At 40.4% G+C, this 19,529-nt stretch overlaps 1 protein-coding gene and 1 non-coding gene across 25 annotated transcripts in view; both read left to right on the top strand.

Annotated features, from left to right (window-relative positions):
• MIGA1 (mitoguardin 1) overlaps positions 1–19,529 on the top strand; it is an 89,673-nt gene that overhangs the window by 31,239 nt on the left and 38,905 nt on the right. For 18 of the 24 annotated variants that reach the window (XR_014807923.1, XR_014807922.1, XR_014807927.1 and 15 more), the window contains one exon: positions 1,191–1,314. Coding sequence is in view for 8 of the 24 variants with exons in the window: in XM_021096450.2 (XP_020952109.2) it covers positions 1,191–1,314 (124 nt within the window). In the remaining 16 variants the exon portion in view is untranslated. Of the gene's footprint in view, positions 1–1,190; positions 1,933–2,361; positions 7,447–9,459; positions 10,761–19,529 lie in introns of those variants that run through there. The other 6 variants (XR_014807934.1, XR_014807931.1, XR_014807930.1 and 3 more) reach the window with 6 other exon arrangements.
• Positions 8,604–8,707, top strand: LOC146402837 (U6 spliceosomal RNA). Its single transcript, XR_014808692.1, has one exon. It is a non-coding gene; the product is annotated as a U6 spliceosomal RNA (small nuclear RNA).

Genomic DNA, 19,529 nt, shown 5'->3' with positions numbered 1-19,529 from the left:
CTAGTCAGGTTTGTTAACTACTGAGCCACGACAGGAACTCCTGAACTATTTTTTAATGTTGATTCAGTGTACTTGATTTCTTTGGCATTTGTTTTGTTTTTTATTTTAATTTTGTGGCTGTACCTGCCTGGAAATTCCCTAGCCAGGGATTGAATCTGAGCTACGGCTGCAATCTATACTGCAGCTGTGATAGCGCTGGATCTTTTTAAGCCACTGTGACCAGCTCAGGGTCAAACCCGAGCCTCTTCAGTGACCTGAGCCGCTGCAGTCAGATTCTTATCCCACGGCACAACAGCGGGAACTCCTTCTGTGGCATTTAATGAGACTGTTTTTTCCCCTCCCTTGGGATTGTGTCCGGAAGTTTCTTTTGAGTTTTTTCTGTTCAATTAGTTGTTAAACCCCAAACTTGAAATTCATCAAGTTTTCTGATTTTCCAGGAACATGTAGAATTGAGCAGATATGATTTCTAAAGGAACTTTCAAGTCTGTTTTGTTCTTTGGGTTTAATTAAGTGCCCTTATATTCTTAAAAGTCACGTAGAGCTTAATTGGTATTTATTAATCATCTAGGCTAATGATTCTCAAATTTGAGCATGCATCAGAAGCCTCTGAAAGGCTTAATAAAACAGATTTGAGAAGTTCTCTTGGGGCGCAGTGGCATTAATGATCTGGCGTTGTCACTGTAGCAACTCAGTTTGCGTCTGTGGCACAGATTTGATCCCTGGCCCGGGAATTTCCACTTGCTGTGGGCATGGCAAAAAACCCCAACAAAACACAAAAAAGATTTGAGAACTCTGTCCCAAAGGGTTTCTAGTTCATTTCTTTCTCTTTTTTTTAATCCTTATTTTTTGGCTTTATAGGGCCATGCCTGTGGCTGGGGGTCGAATCTGAGCTGCAGCTGCCAGTCTGCGCCACAGGTATACATAGCAACATGGGGTCTGAGCCGTGTCTGTGACCTACACCACAGCCCACGGCAACACCGGATCCTTAACCCACCGAATGAGGCCAGGGAACAAACCTGCGTTCTCATGGACACTAGTCGTGTTTGTCACCCGCTGAGCCACAGCGGAAACTCCGACAATAGTTATTTTGTATCCCTGACTTTCTTTGCCTTTCATTGAAAAAGTGGAAAATGTTTAGAATTTTAACATTAGAATCTAATACTTGCTGTGTACTTTTTCTTTCCTTATAGGATATTATTAGTACAGAATTTATACATAAACTTGAAGCTCTGCTTCAAAGAGCCTATCGTCTCCAAGAGGAGTTTGAAGCTACCCTGGGGGCATCTGAGCCTAATTCCCTTGTTAATGATATTGGTGAGATATTTTATATGGTTTTTATGAAATGTATGATTTTATTCTTTTATATTCTTGGACTCATTTGCTTAAGTATATTCATATGGTTACATACTTTTTTGAAAACAGCCAAGAGAAAAACAGTTCTATCATATTTATTGTTTTTTTTTTCTTTCAGTTTAATTTTTAAGTGAACTTACTGATATAAATTCAAGTATCTTCCATAGATGGGATTGTGACATTATTTTAAAATTATATTCTAAGTGAAAAAATCCCAGTTAAAGTGTTAGACTGAGGAAAAAATAATAATATAAAAATAGGACAGAGATGCACTACTTCAGAAATGGGCATGTAGTTCATGACATACATTTAAAGTATTTTAAGTAATTCTATTTCTTGACCCCATTTTAATTGCATGCTACATTTTGACATAAATGGTCAACGTATATATTATTATATACCATTACCTTTGTTTCCTACTTTAAAGAAAAAAGAACTTTTTTTTTTTGGTCTTTTTAGGGCTGCAGCAACGGCATATGGAAATTCCCAGGTTAGGGGTCAAATCGAAGCTACAGTTGCCGGCCTACACCACAGCCACAGCAATGAGGGACCTGAGCCATGTCTGCGACCTGCACCACAGCTCACAGCAATGCTGGATCCTTAACCCAGTGAGCAATGAGTTAGGCCAGGGATCGAACCCGTGTCCTCATGGATACTAGTCAGTTTCATTCCTGCTGAGCCACAGTGGAAACTCCAAGAAAAAAGGAAATTTGAAGAGACTTCTTAAGTGAAGGCTTCCAAGGGAAGTATAATTAAAATTGCTTCCTTGACTTCTGTAAATAATCCAAAAAATGAAGTAAAATAAAATTATATTTTTTTGTTAAAAATAATTTAAATCTTGGTATTCCTGTTGTGGCGCAGCGGAAACGAATCTATCTGGGAACAAGGTTGCAGGTTCTATCCCTGGCCTTGCTCAGTGGGTTAAGGATCCGGCGTCACCGTGAGCTGTGGTGTAGGTTGCAGACGTGGCTCAGATCTGGTGTGGCTGTGGCTATGGCTGTGGTGTAGGCCGGCAGCTGTAGCTCCCATTGGACCCCTAGCCTGGGAACCTCCATATGCTGTGAGTGTGGCCCTAAAAAAAAGAAAAAGCAGCAACAAAAAAATTTAAATCTTTTTATTTGAGGAGGACTTTTGTTTTTCAGTAAAGTAAAAAAAATAAGGAGTGTTAAATTTTCCCACATTTATTTCTGAACATAAAATTCTGACAATGGCTGCATCTTGAGATGTTTACATTTCATGTATTTAGAATTTAGGTAAAAGATTTCATTAGTATTAGAAGTATGAATTTCTCTATGTTGTAGTGAGGGTTATGTTAACCTCTTTGCGTTCATTTTGGTCTTTGCTTTTTCATACTATTACTGTTACCAAAAATTATTCATTAGACTTGAGTTTCTCTGTTCTGCATAGATATACTATTTTGACATATGAAGATTGCAGGCCAGAAAAAAAACAGAGAGTATTCATGTTAACAAATAGAATTTGTCAAAGCTTTCTTTTTTTGTTTTTTGTTTTTGGCCATGCCTGTGGCATGTGGAAGTTCCCCGACTAGGGATCCAGTTTGAGCCACTGCAGTGACAATGCTGGATCCTTATCCCTCTGGGAACTTATCCCAAGAGAAAACTAAAGTTTTCTTTTTATATATTTTTTACACAGTTTTTTCTCTAACTTATTAGAATGTCATTTATGATAGTAAGTAGGAGAAAGAATAGAGAGAAGGATTTTTAAAAGAATTCCAATGTAAACATGGGAATGGAACCACTAGAAATGGTAGCAAAGTGGTTTAAGTGGCAAGGAAAACTACGGTGCAGAAAGAGGTAGGAAAAAATTATAAATGTAAGGAGGGAAGAGGAAGAAATAGAGCCTGAAACTTTTAATGTTTTATTCTAGGAATGGAGGCTTTGCCCTCACTGTTCCAATCTTCTCCTTGCAGTTTCTGTCTAGTCTCATGATAGGGACCATGTAGATGTGTAGTTCTTGTACTGTACATGTTAGTGTTCTAATATGCATCTCAGATTGCGTTCTGTTTGGCATGCCCAATTTTTTTTTTTTTTTTTTTTTTTTTTTTGGTCTTTTTGCCATTTCTTGGGCTGCTCTAGTGGCATATGGAGGTTCCCAGGCTAGGGGTCCAATTGGAGCTGTAGCCACCGGCCTACGCCAGAGCCACAGCAACGCGGAATCCAAGCCGTGTCTGCAACCTACACCACAGCTCACGGCAACGCCGGATCGTTAACCCACTGAGCAAGGGCAGGGACCGAACCCGCAACCTCATGGTTCCTAGTCGGATTCGTTAACCACTGCGCCGTGACGGGAACTCCCAAAATTTCTTTTTTTGAATGACCGTAGTGGTTGGTGGAATCCATCTGTGATTTCTTTAGGTTATCCAGTAATAAAGATTTCTTGGATACTTCCTAAAGGGTCTGCTTTGGGTTTTCATTGCATCTGAGCAAAGACGCTTAGGCAGATGGTTTTATTTCTGGAGGACTTCAAGTTTTTTCTGAGGAAATTGTTAGTTTGGATCTCTAAATCGATAGTATTTCTTTTTTCTTTTTCTTTTTGTCTTTTTAGGGCTGCATCTTCGGCATATGAGAAGTTCCCAAGCTAGGGGTCGAATCAGAGCTGTAGCCACCAGTCTATGCCACAGCCACAGCAGTGCCGGATCTGAGCCACATCTGCGACCTACACCACGGCTCACAGGCCAGGGATCGACTCATGGATACTAGTTGGTTTCGTCACTGCTGAGCCACGATGGGAACTCCCCCCGATAGTATTTCTAGAATGGGACCCATAATTAATCCATACAGTTGGTTAGCTTAGGTTTATAGTAAGTTCTAGGTCGTACCCATGTCTTAACCTGAGCTGTTAATGGCTACTAGACCAGCTGGCTTTTCCCTGCAGCCTAGCAGTGCCTTGGCCTATTATAGCCCTGGAGATTCTAGTTGACATGAACCTGTTATATTTTGTTCCTTCTTGGGAATTATTTGGATGTTCTTTTATTATTGCAAGTCTCCATTTTAGAACTGGACTGTAAGAGCTGAATCTGTGGCCAGGGCTCTAGTAGGGGAATAGCTCTGTTATATCTGTTATTTGATATTAATCAAAAGTGCTTAGGGAGTTCCTGTTGTGACTCAGTGGTAAAGAACCCAGCTAGGATCTGTGAGGATGTCGGTTCGATCCCTGGCCTCGCTCAGTGGGTTAAGGATCTGGTGTTGTGTCTGTGGTATAGGCTGGCAGCTGTTGTTCCGATTAGACCCTAGCCTGGGCCCATGTGCTGTAAGTGTGGCCTTAAAAACCAAAAAAAAAAAAAAGTGTTAGATGTCAGTTAACTCTCATTCTCTAAATCCAAATTCATTTCATACATTTAATTTATATTAAGGATAGGAAACATAATTAGCAGTCATAAATAAAGAGAAGTTGACAAATGCCTTCAGAGGCTTGGCGGGGGGGGTGAACTTAAACCAAGTATTGATCTGACTTCAGCAAATACTTCATTGTTTTGGAATTTGTTTTGTCTTATTTGGCAAAATTAATTTTTTTTTTCTCTTAAGGATTTGATAGGTTTTCAAGGTCAAAAGATTGCTTAGCTGTCGTCTAATTTATCTCCTTTCCCTCTGGACCTAATGATCACATAGCTGTGATTATTTGCATGTTACCATGTTCCATGGTCTTTCCTAAGGCCTGTAGTTTCTTCTCTGGGTCGGACACTATTCTGAGTAAAAATTACCTACTCTAATCCTTACAAAAACTTTCATGAGATAAATATGATTATCATCCTCATTTTCTAGATAGGGAGGGAGGTACAGAGGTATTGAGTCACTTCCTCAGAGTTACGTAGCTTTTAAGTGACAGAACTTAGATTTGGACCCAGGCTGCTGGCTTTGGAGTCACTAAACCACCATGCTGTATTGTCTTACTCCTTAGAAGACAGACATATTCTTTGAATGAGGGTTGACTGTGAACTGTGTGGCAGAGTTCCCTGGAGGAGGTGTACTCTTGAAGCAGAGAGCCTGGAATTCCCACAGCTGCTGAAGGAAGGAACCTTATTTCTGGTGGTGGTGTAATTTACTGAGTGTGGATCTTCCTCTCCTTGAACATTTTTTCCATCTTTCATATCTGTGGGGGGCTCTGCAGTTAATTCATGCATCTTTCCCTTCTTTCAGGTCCTCTAGGCAGTCTAGACAGATTTCACTCATTTCGTAGAGGGGGGTTATCGAGGCCTAATTCAAGAACTAAAACGTGAACTAGCCTATTTACCTGAGGGCAATGGGAGAGAGGCCACAACTGTGCCAGCTGAATTTAGTGTAGTGCTTTAAGGAGTTATTCTGATGGATCACCCATTGGCTTATATCTGCATAATAACCAAAAATACAGACTCAAGATTCAGACTGATGGAGTTCAAATTCTGGCCTCACCACTTGTTAACTGTGCGATTATATAAACTGTCTAAGCCCCAGGTGCTTCATCTGAAAAATGGGCATGTAGTACCTATTTAACAAGGTCGTTATGAGAATTAAAGTATATAACACATTTAAAGTCCTAGGAACAGGGTAACAATTTTTATTGACTTGGAGTTTGGGACTACTCTGGAACACTCTGAGAAAGACCATCATTTTTACCTCTTAAGATATTAGGCTATAGTCTTATAGCACCTGCCTGATCCTACATTGGCTAATTTCAAGATACTCTTTAAGATTTCTGGTCTGTTGCTATCCTTTCCATATTTTCCAAAGGTTGCTGTAATTTTCTTTAGTAATATTTTTTCCTGGTATTTTTAATGGGCCTTTAGGAAGGAGAAGTACATGTTTATGCTCCGTCCTCTATATTGAACTGGAAATTCTGGACATTATAATTACAGAGCCTAAGGACTGCATTAATTCTGTAACATTGTTAATATTTGCAAAAACTTTTTAAGTTCTTTGTTGTTAGATTTTTTTTTCTTTTTTTTAATGGCCACACCTGCCCCAAATGGACATTCCCAGGCTAGGGGTTGAATTGAAGCTACAGCTGCCAACCTACACCACAGCCAAAGCAATACAGGATCCAGGCTGAGTCTGTGACTTAACACTGCAGCTCTCTGCAATGCCGGACCCTTAACCCACTGAGCGAGGCCAGGAATCATACCTGTGTCCTCATGAATACTAGTCAGGTTTGTTACCACTGAGCCACAACAGCAACTCCAACAATGTGTTTATTAAAAGTAAATTATATCTGTCCTTTTTAGCAGATCCAAAAAACTTTTGTCTTGTGAGTATCATGAATTATTTGGTAAATGTTGGTTGGTGAAGTCAATAACAGTTTAAAAAAATGTGTGGTATGATTTTTTTTTTTTATGATTCCCTCATCCACTATGTAACAAGTGTTTTTTCACTTAAGGAACAGTGTAAGCACACATTTTTTTTTTTTTTTAATTGCGTACATTATTTATTTATTTAAATCTTTTTAGGGCTGAACCCACAGTGTATGGAGGTTTGCAGGTAGTAGGGGTCAAATCGGAGCTGTAGGTACCGGCCTACACCACAGCCACAGCAACACAGGATCCGACGCACATCTGTGATCTACACCACAGTTCAGGGCAATGCTGTATCTTTTTTTTTTTTTTTTTTGTCTTTTTGCCATTTCTTGGGCCGCTCCCGTGGCATATGGGCTAGGGGTCTAATCAGAGCTGTAGCCGCCAGCCTACACCAGAGCCACAGCAATGCGGGATCCGAGCTGTGTCTGTGGCCTACACCACAGCTCATGGCAACGCTGGATCCTTAACCCACTGAGCAAGGGCAGGGATCAAACCCGCAACCTCATGGTTCCTAGTCGGATTTGTTAACCACTGCGCCACGACGGGAACTCCCAATGCTGGGTCTTTAACCCACTGAGCAAGGCCAGGGATTGAACCCGAGTCCTCATGGATGCTAGTTGGGTTTGTTAACTGCTGAGCCCTGACAGGAACTCCCAAAAAAATGTGTGGTATGATTCTAATACTGGAGTGTGGTGATAGTTGTACAACCCTATACATTTACTAAAATTCATTGAGTTGTATGCTTAAAATGGGGAAGTTGTATGTATGGTTTATAAATTATGCTTCAATAAAGCTATTAAAAATAATGTATGATTCTGTTAAGTTAATTTTAAGTAATTTTTTATGAATTTGAAATAGTGCAGGAGTTCCCATTGTGGCTCAGCAGATTAAGAACCCAACTAGTATCCATGAGAATGTGGGTTTGATCCCCGGCCTTGTTCAGCGGGTTAAGGATCCAGCATTGCTGCAACTTTGGGTGTAGGTGGCAGATTCGGCTTAGCTTTATTTGGTGTTGCTGTGGCTGTGACTGTGACTGTGGCTCCTATTTGACCCCAGTCCTGGGAAATTCCATATACGGCAAACGTGTCTCTAAAAAGCAAGAAAAAAAAAAAAAAAGAGGAAGAAATAGTTCAAAATGGCACATTTACTGGAGTTCCCATTGTGGCTCAGTAGGTTAAGGCCCCAGTATTGTCTTTATGAAAATGCTGATTTGACCCCTGGCCTCATTCAGTGAGTTAAGGATCTGGCATTGCCGCAAGCCACATCGTAGGTCGCAGATGCAGCTCAGATCTGGTGTTGCTGGGGCTGTGACGCAGGCTACAGCTGCAGCTCTGATTCATCCCCTGGCCTGGGAACTTCCACATGCTGCAGGTGTGGCTGTTAAAAAAAAAAAGTGGGGAACCCCCACTTTTACTAAGAATGTTAAATATTGCAAATGTCGAAGATTTCTTTAAATTTCATTAAAAATCTCTTAGTTTCAAAATTGATGGACCCGGTGAATTATAAACCATATTGACTCTAGGTGGTACCACTTCAGCTGGTAACCAGAAATACTATATCAGCCAGTATCCAGTGAACCATGCTGTGGTTCATGCAGTGAACCATACTATTGTTTATATGCATGGGAACTTCTACAAGTCGTTTTGGTGATTATTGTGCTGTTATTCTTACTTTTATTGTTAAATTTAGAATATTTTTTATATTCTGTATGATTGTCATCCAAGTGGTCATTAATCAAATGAGATAAATAAATACTGAAAAGAAGTTCAAATAACTGTTGATACTCCTGCTGTTAATTTAGTATAGAGAATCCTGGAAATATTGGAAATAATGCTGAGAAAACAGGATTGAAGCAGGAGTCCATTTATTTTAAAAGTGAAAATTCTTGAAACCTGGCTCTAAAATCACCACCGCTCTAATGCACCCTTAAGCCAAGCTATCGTCTGTGTTAAAATAGGAAATAGTGCTTGCTTTGGCAGCACATATACTAAAATTGGAACATTGTTGAGATGATTAGCATGGCTTCTATGCAAGGATTCAGGTGTGAAAGAAAAGTTACTACTTAATGAATCTAGGTGAGATTATACTGGTGTTCATTGTATTGTTCTTGAACATTTTTCAGTAACAAAACTAAAATTACTTCTAGTGTAAAACAACGCCTGAGTTCCCGTCGTGGCTCAGTGGCTAACAAATCCGACTAGGAACCATGAGGTTGCAGGTTTGATCCATGGCCTTGCTCAGTGGGTTAAGGATCTAGGCGTTGCCGTGAGCTGTGGTGTAGGTTGCAGACCCGGCTCAGATCCCGCGTTGCTGTGATCTGGCGGCTACAGCCCCAACTGGACCCCTAGCCTGGGAACTTCCATATGCCGCTAGTGCGGCCCTAGAAAAGCCAGAGCCAAAAAAAAAGATCAATAAACCCCCCCCCAAAAAAAATAGGAAATATTCTTGAAAGACCCTTGTTGGTCTGGTGGTTAGAATTTGGTGCTTTCACTGCTACAGCCCTGATTCAGTTTGTGATCTGGGAACTGAGCTCCCATATCAAGTTACTGCAACCCCTCTCCCCCCGCAAAAAAAGGGAAATATTTTTGATATTTGGGAAGGAAGTGATAGTGATACAAAAAACTTTCCTACAAATACTTTGTATTTTTAAAGCATTCTTAAAAACAGACCTTTATATTATAGTCATTTATTGTGCTTTGAAACTATGCTTAAGAAAAGAAAAAAGCACAATAGTTGTAAAGCATCTCTTTACATTTATTCCTGTATGAAAGTAGCTTTGGGAGTTCCTGTCGTGGCTCAACAGAAACAAATCCAACTAGGAACCATGAGGTTGTGGGTTCGATCCCTGGCCTCGCTTAATGGGTTAAAGGTCTGGCGTTGCCATGAGCTGTGGTGTAGGTCGCAGATGAGGCTCAGGTCTCCATTGCTGTGGCTGTGTATAGGCCAATGGCTGCAGCTCCGATTCGACCCCTAGCCCTCCATGAGCCTTGGGTGCAGCCCTAAAAAACAAAGGCAAAAAAAGCAAGTAGCTTTGAATGAGGCAGAGTTTGATTTATGTTTTAAGGCATTAATTCCTCGTATAAAATGTAACCACCCTATTTTCTCTACTTCATCTTTTGTCAGGCCTTGTATTGATGTTCCTTAATCGTTATGAATTGGTGAATCATTACTAGATATAGTTCTTTGTTTTTACACACCAAAAGTTTACTCCTGGCTTAAACAGTATTTATTTGTTCTATGCCTTGATTGTTAAATGAAATGAAGATTTAAATTAGTTCACTAATTAAAAAAATAGTTTTCCTTCTTCCCAGACCATTTAATGTTAAATGCAAGATATTGAAATCACTAGAGGGCAGCACATTTTATCTGCGTATGGGATGTCTATGACTCATAAATGCCATTCTGTGCTGCTTGTAGCACTGGGAGTTAAATTTAGGTCACAACTCTCTTTCTGGCATGTTTCATACACACCTGCTACTGTAACTCATAGTGAGACAGAGCCAGGAGGTTGTACACAGAGACTTGAAATGACATTATTATACATTTTCATTTGTATTATGATTATTTATAGTTTCTGTTTTTCAGATAATTGTTAAATTATAATTTTGTTATTGTAATTTTTGAAGGCTCAAACAAAATCTCCAATATGATTTCAGTTGTAGATAGTATAGCTTAGTGGTTAAGAACATAAGCTTTGGCATTAAACAAACATGGTTTCAAATTCTGGCTCTACCACCCTTACCAGCTATGAAACCTAAGTAAGCGCTAACCTTCCTTAGACTCATCTTCGTCATCTGTAAGCTAGAGGACTGTATTAGAATCAGTTCATAAAATTGTGAAGACAGAGTTCTCATTGTGGCTTAGCGGGTTAAGAACCAGATGTAGTGTCCGTGAGTATGCGGGTTCAATCCCTGCCCTTGCTCAGTGGATTAAGGATCCGGCATTGCCGCAGGTTGTGGCATAGATCACAGATGCTGCTTGGATCCAGTGTTGCCATGGCTTTGGCATAGGCCTACAGCTGCAGCTCCAGTTTGACACCTAACTTGGGAACATATCCTGCAGGTGTAGCCATAAAAAGAAAAAAAAAGAAAAAAGGAAAGAAAGAAAAAAAAGAAAAAAATTGTGAAGATGAAATGAGATAAAATGTATATTGTATTTTAACATAGGCACATGGTAAACACTTGGTATCATTTTGTATATATTCTAGCATTTTTATGAGGCCTGTTCTAAGACTTAAAAATGCATGGTTCCAGGCAGATGATGTCACATGTTCATAACTTGTTTTACAAGGAACTTGTTTTACAAGGATGTTGTTCAGTTGTGCTCTTGACACATCCTTTTTTTTTTTTTCTTTTTCTGGGAATTAATATTTTTTGCTATATTCGTGGCATGAGGAAATTCCCAAGCCAGGAATCAAACCTTCGCCATAGGAGTTACCAGAGCCACAGCAGTAACAGCACTGGACACTTAACCCACTGGTAACCCATCAAGGAACTCCTGGGAATTAATTTGGTTTTTCTCATGGTAGTAACATAAATTTATATTTCCTGAAACAAAGTACTTAAGCCATATTCAGGGTTGTTCATTTGGCAAAGTTAAAAAAAAAAGATGCTCTTTATAAATCTACTTTTTTTCTGCATTAGAAAAGAAAACTGCCATCTGAAGGACAAATGCTTTGTAGGAATATTTTTCTAGATGCAACTAGGGTTGTTGACTTTCCTTGATCTCATGTGCATAGGAGGAAAACAAAAAATTATAATGGATATACATCTTGCCAGCATATCCAGTTATTTAGTAAGTTCTGTCAATTCTCCCTCCATAATATCTTTCATCTGTTCTCCTTCCTCTGCAAGGAAAAACTCAGAGCCTAAACTCCCTCTACAAGGATACTTCTTTTAACTTTTCTTTCCCACCTCCATTCTTTCCTATACTTCCAACTGAAGCATTCCCAGCCTATTTAAGAGCTTAAGATAAGAACTTAAAAGTGTGGAGTTCCCGTCGTGGCGCAGTGGTTAACGAATCCGACTAAGAACCATGAGGTTGCGGGTTCGATCCCTTACCTTGCTCAGTAAGTTAAGGATCCGGCATTATTGTGAGCTGTGGTGTAGGTTGCAGACTTGGCTGGGATCCCTTGTTACTGTGGCTGTGGTGTAGGCCAGTGGCTACAACTCCGCTTAGACCCCTAGCCTGGAAATCTCCATATGCTGTGGGAGCGGCCCTAGAAAAGGAAAAAAAGAGAAAAAAAAAAAAAAAAAGTAAACAGACCTAGTTTGGGACATGCGGTTATCTTTGTTTGTCTGCTGCTGTTTTTGCTGAAAATCTGAAATCTGTGAAATTCATCTGGAGACTCATATATCATGAGTATCAGGTAAGAAGAAGATATGTATGGTACTGTTTTCTGCCTGATTATTTTTCCTTAATCAGTAAATAATTTTGTAAATTTTGAAAAATGGCTGTAAATCATAGTAGTAAAGATGTTTGCTTTAGTATTTTGATTCAGAATACATATCTATGTTATATATGGTTTTGTACATATCAAATGTTACACAATAAAAGTACATATATATATATTTTAGGAGTTCCCGTTGTGGCTCAGCGGTAACAAACCCAACTAGTATCCATGAGGATGTGAGTTCGATCCCTGGCCTCGCTCAGTGTGTCTGGGATCCAGCATTGCCATGAGCTGTGGTGCAGGTCACAGATGAGGCTCGGATCCCACATTGCTATGGTTGTAGTGTAGGCCGGCAGCTACAGCTTGGATTTGGCCCAAGCCTGGGAACTTCCATATGCCATGGGTGCGGCCCTAAAAAGACACAGGAGTTCCCATCATGGCGCAGCAGAAATGAATCTGACTAGGAACCATGAGATTGTGAGTTCAATCCCTGACCTTGCTCAGTGGGTTAAGGATCTGGCGTTGCCTGAGCTGTGGTGTAGGTTGCAGACATGGCTTGGATCTGGCATTGCTGTGGCTGTGGTGTAGGCCGGCAGCTGTAGCTGCGATTAGACCCCTAGCCTGGGAACCTCCATATGCCACGAGTGTGGCCCTAAAAAGCAAAACAAACAAAAAGACACACCAAAAAATATATATGTATATGTTTTTCGTATTAAACAGAAATTTATGTTATTTCAATTATTTTGGAAAAAAATTTAGACTCTAGTTGATCACAGCAACTAATGAGAGATTGGTAGACTGTGGGATTAAAACCTAATACCAAGTTACAGAGTTCCCACCTGGAGCAATGGGATTGGCAACATCTTGGGAGCGCTGGTGTGCAGGTTTGATCCCAGGCCAGGCATAGTGGATTAAGGATCCAACATTGCTGCAACTGTGGCTTAGGTTGCAGCTTTGGCTTAGATCTGATCCCTGGCCCAGGAATGCCATATATACCTCAGAGCAGCCAAAAACGGGAAGAGAAGAAAAAAAAAAAAAAAAAAAAAAGAATGGCTCATACTTCAGGAGCCTTTTCTCATCATCATATCATACACAGTATACATCGTTACATCGTTTGGTAGTTTATTTCTGTAACAGTGCATTCAGGAATTAAAGATTATTTTTTGTTCACTTAAGTTAGGCTATTAGGGCAGGACCAAATTGCTGAGTTTACTTTTTTGGGGAGGTGCGGGGGGAGCTGCACCCTCGGCATACGGAGTTTCCCAGGCTAGGGGTCAAGTAGGAGCTGAAGCCACCCGCCTACACCACAGCCACTAGATGCTAGTCAGATTCATTTCTGCTGAGCCACGACAGGAACTCCCTAAATTGCGGAATTTAATACCATTGTAAAAATAAACCTGATTAATGACAAATGAAGCATGCTTACATTTTTTTGTTTTTGTCTTTTTAAGGCTGCACCCATGGCATATGGAAGTTCCCAGGCTAGGAGTTAAATCAGAGCTTCAGCTGCCAGCCTACACCACAGCCATAGTGACTCGGGATCTGAGCCATGTCTTCGACCTACACCACAGCTTCCTAATCCACCGAGCAAGGCCAGGGATAGAACCCACATCCTCAAGGATACTAGTCGAGTTTGTTACCGCTGAGCCATGATGGAAACTCCTGCTAAAAGTTTTTTAAGCACATTATGTAGTTGATATGGCTTACACACATAATGTTCAAGGTTGTTAATCTATACTTTGACTAGATTTTTTTTTTTTTTTGCCATGACCACAGCATGTGGAAATTCCTGGACCAGGTATCAAACCCTTGTCACAGCAGCAACCCAAGCCACCAGCTACAGTGGCAATGCTGGATCCTTAACCCATTGCACCATAAGGGAACTCCTAGTTAGATTTCTTCTAAAATTATTGGGATTTTTAGTTTGTATGGTTACATTTTCTGTAAAGAATAGTATGTATTTGTAATAGCACAACAGCAGGCAAGTCTTAAGCCATAAGTTTGATAAATGTTGTATTTTTGGCTGAAGCAAAGGACTTTGAAATTCTTTTATACTGATGTGTAGGAACAAATTTAGCCCTTAAAAACAAACTAGGAATTTTTGTAGCTTAACAGAATTGCTTTCATATTTCAGATGTGTTCATGCCTCTTTGTAATCTATTTTTTGAACAGAACAAACTCATAATCTTAGGTCTGAAATATTTATTTAGCAAACATTTGATTTCCTAGTATATGTCAAACATGATATAAGGCACTGAAGAGACAAAAATGAAGATTTCATTCTTGCTTTTAGGCAACCCAGAGTCTTATTTTGGAGATAGGCATTAAAAATTTTTGGAGTTCCTGTTGTGGTGCGGCAGTAACGAATTTGACTAGGAACCGTGAGGTTGTGGGTTTGATCCCTGGCCTTGCTCAGTGGGTTAAGGATCTGGCATTGCCATGAACTGTAGTATAAGTCACAGATGTGGCTTGGATCCTGAGTTGCTATCGTGTAGGCTGGCAGCTGTAGCTCCGATTGGACCCCTAGCTTGGGAACCTCCATATGCTGCAGGTGTGGGCCTAAAAAGCAAAAAGCAAAAAGCAAAAAAAAAAAAAAAATTTATACCACAGTGGAGTAAGTGCTGTAATAATCTGTTTAGAAGGTGCTATTGAAACACCAAAGAAAAGTGCGACACTTGGAGAAAGACTGTCCACTAGGAACTTGAGAAAAGGGCATTCCCAGGAGAGGGAACAACATGGGTCAAGGTGTAGAGTGGAGGGAACTAATTCAGGGAACTTTAAGTTGTTTGGTATGTCTTGGGAACACAGCACATGTAGGAGAGTGGTGGGAGGTGAATCTAGAAAGATGGGCAGGAGATAAATCAAGAAAGTCCTTGATTGATTGATTGATTGATTTTTTTTTTTTTTTTTTTTTAATGGCTGCTCCTGAGACATATGGAAGTTCCCAGTCCAGGGATCAAATGAGACCTGCAGCTGCAACCTCTGCCACAGCTGCAGCAATACTCAACCCACTGCACCAGGCTGGGGATTGAACCAGTGCCACCGAGATAATGCCAGAGCCTTAACCTGATGTGCCCACAGTGGGAACTCCTGAAGGTCCTTGTTTTATGCTTTTAGGCAAAAGGGAGCCACTGAAAATTATAAGTCATGGTCAAATTTGTGTGTTTGCAGGATCTTGTGAAAGAGTTGACTGGTACAATGTAAATATTTTATACATCTTTATGTTCACTTATGCATAGGATTTCATTGAGACAGTGAGACGTCCTTCAAGAGAAAATTAGGAATTTTTCTAGCTGAGTACTGACTGCACAAATTCTCTGGCAGAGACCGGGAAAAGCTGTAAAGTGGGACCTCCTGACCACTGGAGAGATATTTTTCTTTTCTTTTTGGAAAGCAGCCAGATAGAACATTTAGCAATGAGAGAGCTTGGCAGCAGAAGGAAATAACCTCAACCTATCATCACGAGTCAAATGTCAGACAGCCTGGAGTTGACACTCTATAAGGCCTTGTCCTTTTCCTTTCCTGCAAAATCACTGTGGCCAGAGGATAAACTCCCTGAGGGTTTATTTTTAGGGAGTGACATGAATTACAGGCTTAACTTGTATACTCAGTCCTCTAAATATACAGACAGCAAATTGCAGAACACATGAGAAGTTTGCCCTGTAATTTCCTCTTTTGCATTAAAGCTCATAATCTCAATTTCAAAATGTTTAACAATGCTATAAAATGAGGTCTAACTGGTGTTATATATGCAAGTCAGAGTAAGTTCAGAGATGAAAGCAGTATAATGAAGATTGATGGGGTGCTCCTGCTGCTTACCTTTGTCTTTTTTGTATTTAAGTTGTGTCTTATCTGCTTGGATTTCTAGGTCTAGGACCTACGTTAGCCCGTCCAGGTCCTTTGTATGATTTAGATAAAGGCCCATGTAGCCTCTTGGAAAGGGCACCTTTGGGTTTTTTGTTTTGTTTTGTTTTGTCTTTTTGCCATTTCTTGGGTCACTCCCTCAGCATATAGAGGTTCCCAGGCTAGGGGTCCAGTCGGAGCTGTAGCCGCTGGCCTACACCAGAGTCACAGCACCATGGGATCCAAGCCGCGTCTGCAACCTACACCACAGCTCATGGCAACGTCGGATCCTTAACCCACTGAGCAAGGCCAGGGATTGAACCTGCAACCTCATGGTTCCTAGTTGGATTCGTTAACCACTGAACCACGATGGGAACTCGGGGAGGGCACCTTTGTGATAAGAAAAAGGTTGACCTTCTTTGAGAAAGATGCAAGCCCAGGATGAGGGCTGGAGTCTGCCCCCACTTGTCCCGTTGGCCTTTTGTGTAGTACAGAGTGACCAGCTGTTCTAGTGGCCCCACAGAAGTCTCTATAACTGCAGACCTGCCTTTAATTACTTTTGGCCCTTTGGGTCATCCATTTCTTTCTTCTAAAAAAAGAGTAGAAAATGCTATTACTCCTTTTCTCTTTCCTTCTATTACTCATTTTGTATTGGCAGCTGTATTTCCCAGTTAGGAGTCACAGTTGTTATGTTGGCCAATCATGGCATATAAGAAGTTTTGATAAATAGGGAAAGCCAGAGACAACTGTTGTGGAACTCTCCTTTTGGGTAGTGCCTAGGATCAGGCTGTTTTGAGCATGTACTATTTCACATAGGCAAAAACTGTAAGTTATAACACATCAAGAATTAATGAATCTAGGTAGTTCCCCTGATGGTGCAGCAGGTTAAGGATCTGGCATTGTCACTGCAGCAGCTTGGGTTGCTGCTGTGCCGAAGGTTCCATCGCTAGCCTTGGAACATCTACATGCTATTGTGGGTGGCCAAAAAAAAAAAAAAAAAAAAAAAAAAATTAGTGACTCAGTAAGGTGGGAAGGAGATAAATTATGAAGATAACCTTCCTTTTGTTTCAGTGATTTCATTGAGGGAAAATATCATCTGTTAGCTCACTTAGTTCTTTTGATTCCTGAAACTTTTTTTTCTGGTTTTATTTAGCTGTAATTGACATATAGCCCTGTTTAAGCTTTTTTTTTTTTTTTTTTTTTTTTTTTTTTTTTTTTTTTTTTTTTTTTTTTGTCTTTTTGCTATTTCTTGGGCCGCCCCTGCGGCATATGGAGGTTCCCAGGCTAGGGGTCGAATCAGAGCCATAGCCACCGGCCTACGCCAGAGCCACAGCAACGCGGGATCCGAGCCGCGTCTGCAACCTACACCACAGCTCATGGCAACGCCGGATCCTTAACCCACTGAGCAAGGGCAGGGACCGAACCCGCAACCTCATGGTTCCTAGTCAGATTCGTTAACCACTGCGCCACGACGGGAACTCCTAAGCTTTTTTTTTTTTTACATTCTTTATTAAAGTATAGTTGATTTACAAAGTTGTGCCAGTATCTGGGGTACACAGCAAAGTGACCCTGTCGTACATTTCTTTTTTTTTTTTTTTTTTTTTTTTTTGCTATTTCTTGGGCCACTCCTGCGGCATATGGAGGTTCCCAGACTAGGGGTCCAATCGGAGCCATAGCCACCGGCCTACGCCAGAGCCACAGCAACGCGGGATCCAAGCCGCATCTGCAACCTACACCACAGCTCACGGCAATGCCGGATCGCTAACCCACTGAGCAAGCGCAGGGACCGAACCCGCAACCTCAAGGTTCCTAGTCGGATTCGTTAACCACTGCGCCACGACGGGAACTCCTTTTTTTTTTTGTTTTGTTTTTTTTTCGTACATTTCTTATATTATCTTTCATCATGGTCTATCCCAAGAGATTGGCTATAGTTCCCTGAGCTGTACAGTAGACCCTCATTAGCACTGAGGTCCTACTGTATAGCACAGGTGTACAGCATAATGATTTGCCTTATGTAACGTGAATGATTTGACATATATACAACATGAAATGATTACCACAGTAAGATTAGTGAGCATCTATCGTCTGGTATAGATACAAAATTAAAGCAGTTCCTGCTGTGGCACAGTGAGTTAAAGATCTGGGATTGCCACAGCTGTGGCATAGGTCACAGCTGTCTCTTAGATTCGATTCCTGGCTTGAAAACTTCCATATGCCACTAGTGTAGCTAAAAAGAAAAAACCCACAAAATTAAAGAAATAGGAAATTTTTTTTTTTCATTGTGATGTGGACTCTTAAGGATTTACTCTCTTAATTTTCATATATAACATACAGCAGTGCTCATTTATCATATTGTATATTACAAAGCTGGAAGTTTGTACTTTTGATTACCTTCGTCCAATTCCCCCTCCCCTGTGTCATTTTTGGTTTTTGTATTCCACTTTATTTTTTTTCTTTTAAACTATCCCATAGCATTAAAATAAATGAAGATAGAAGGAGTTCCCTTGTGGCGCAGTAGGTTAGGTATCTGGCATTGTCATTGCAGTGGCCCAGGTTGGGTATGATTCCTGACCCGGGAACTTCTCCATGTCCCAGGTGCAGCCAAAAAAAATAAATAATAGGCGTTCCCATCGTGGCTCAGTGGTTAATGAATCTGACTGGGAACCATGAGGTTGCAGGTTTGATCCCTGGCCTTGCTCAGTGGGTTAAGGATCTGGCATTGCTGTGGCTGTGGCATAGGCCGGCGGCTGCAGTTCTGATTAGACCCCTAGCCTGGGAACCTCCATATGCTGTGAGTGTGGCCCTAGAAAAGGCAAAAAGACTAATTAAATAAAGATAAAGAATTATCCTCAGTATGGGTAGAACAAATAGTCATAGAAAATAAACAAAGGACCACAGTAATTTTCTAGATTTCTTAATTACTTTAACAGATTATAGCAGATTCCAGAAAATAGCTTGTCTTGTCAGCAGTAGGAACTTTTCCATTTTTATTTTTTTATTTTTTTCCCATTTTTAATAGAGCCATAGAAAAGACAAGGTTCCAAATCATATTTAAACTGCTAAAAATCACTTGGAGAATAGCCGCTGACATAAACGTCAGATGACATTGAGACATTTGGCAGGCTTCCTCTTGTTGCTGGTGTTATAAAATCCACAGTGGACAGCCTGGATTTGAAAAGAAGAGTGGCATCTTTGGAATCTCCATTAGAGTCTGCTGAAGTTAAAATAGACCTGATGTCTTCTAAGTGACAGAAAATAGAATGTGCCTGGGGATGGCAAAAGTGAGACATGCAAAAAACCCATTTGGATTGGTTTAAAGAAATAGATCCTGGCCTGAGGTTCCAAGGTCCAGGGTTGAAGTGAAGTTTTTTCTTTTTCTAACTTTCAAGCAAATTCTGCTTTGGAAAAAAGTTAAGTAATATGTGAATTATGAAATTGTGAAAGAAGGAGGAAGGCTTAAATCCAGTCAGATTTTTGGCCTAAAATATGGCTGTTTAGTTGAAAGTAATCATACGTTTAGTGTTCTTCCAAAGAAGAACATAGTTTATGTCTGTACATGAATATTTTAAAAGTTTTGAGTGATTGAGACAGGTAAAAAAAAAAAAAATTCTTAAAAATGTTAGATTTGGATTTTCCTGGTGGCTCAGTGGTTAA

The sequence above is a fragment of the Sus scrofa genome, chromosome 6 (assembly GCF_054392235.1).
Source record: "Sus scrofa isolate SSC_HxYL_T2T_F1_AM1 chromosome 6, Sscrofa_HxYL_maternal_Yorkshire_Landrace_v2.0, whole genome shotgun sequence".
Taxonomy (NCBI): Eukaryota; Metazoa; Chordata; class Mammalia; order Artiodactyla; family Suidae; genus Sus; species Sus scrofa.
This window is presented reverse-complemented; position numbering and strand designations above follow the sequence as displayed.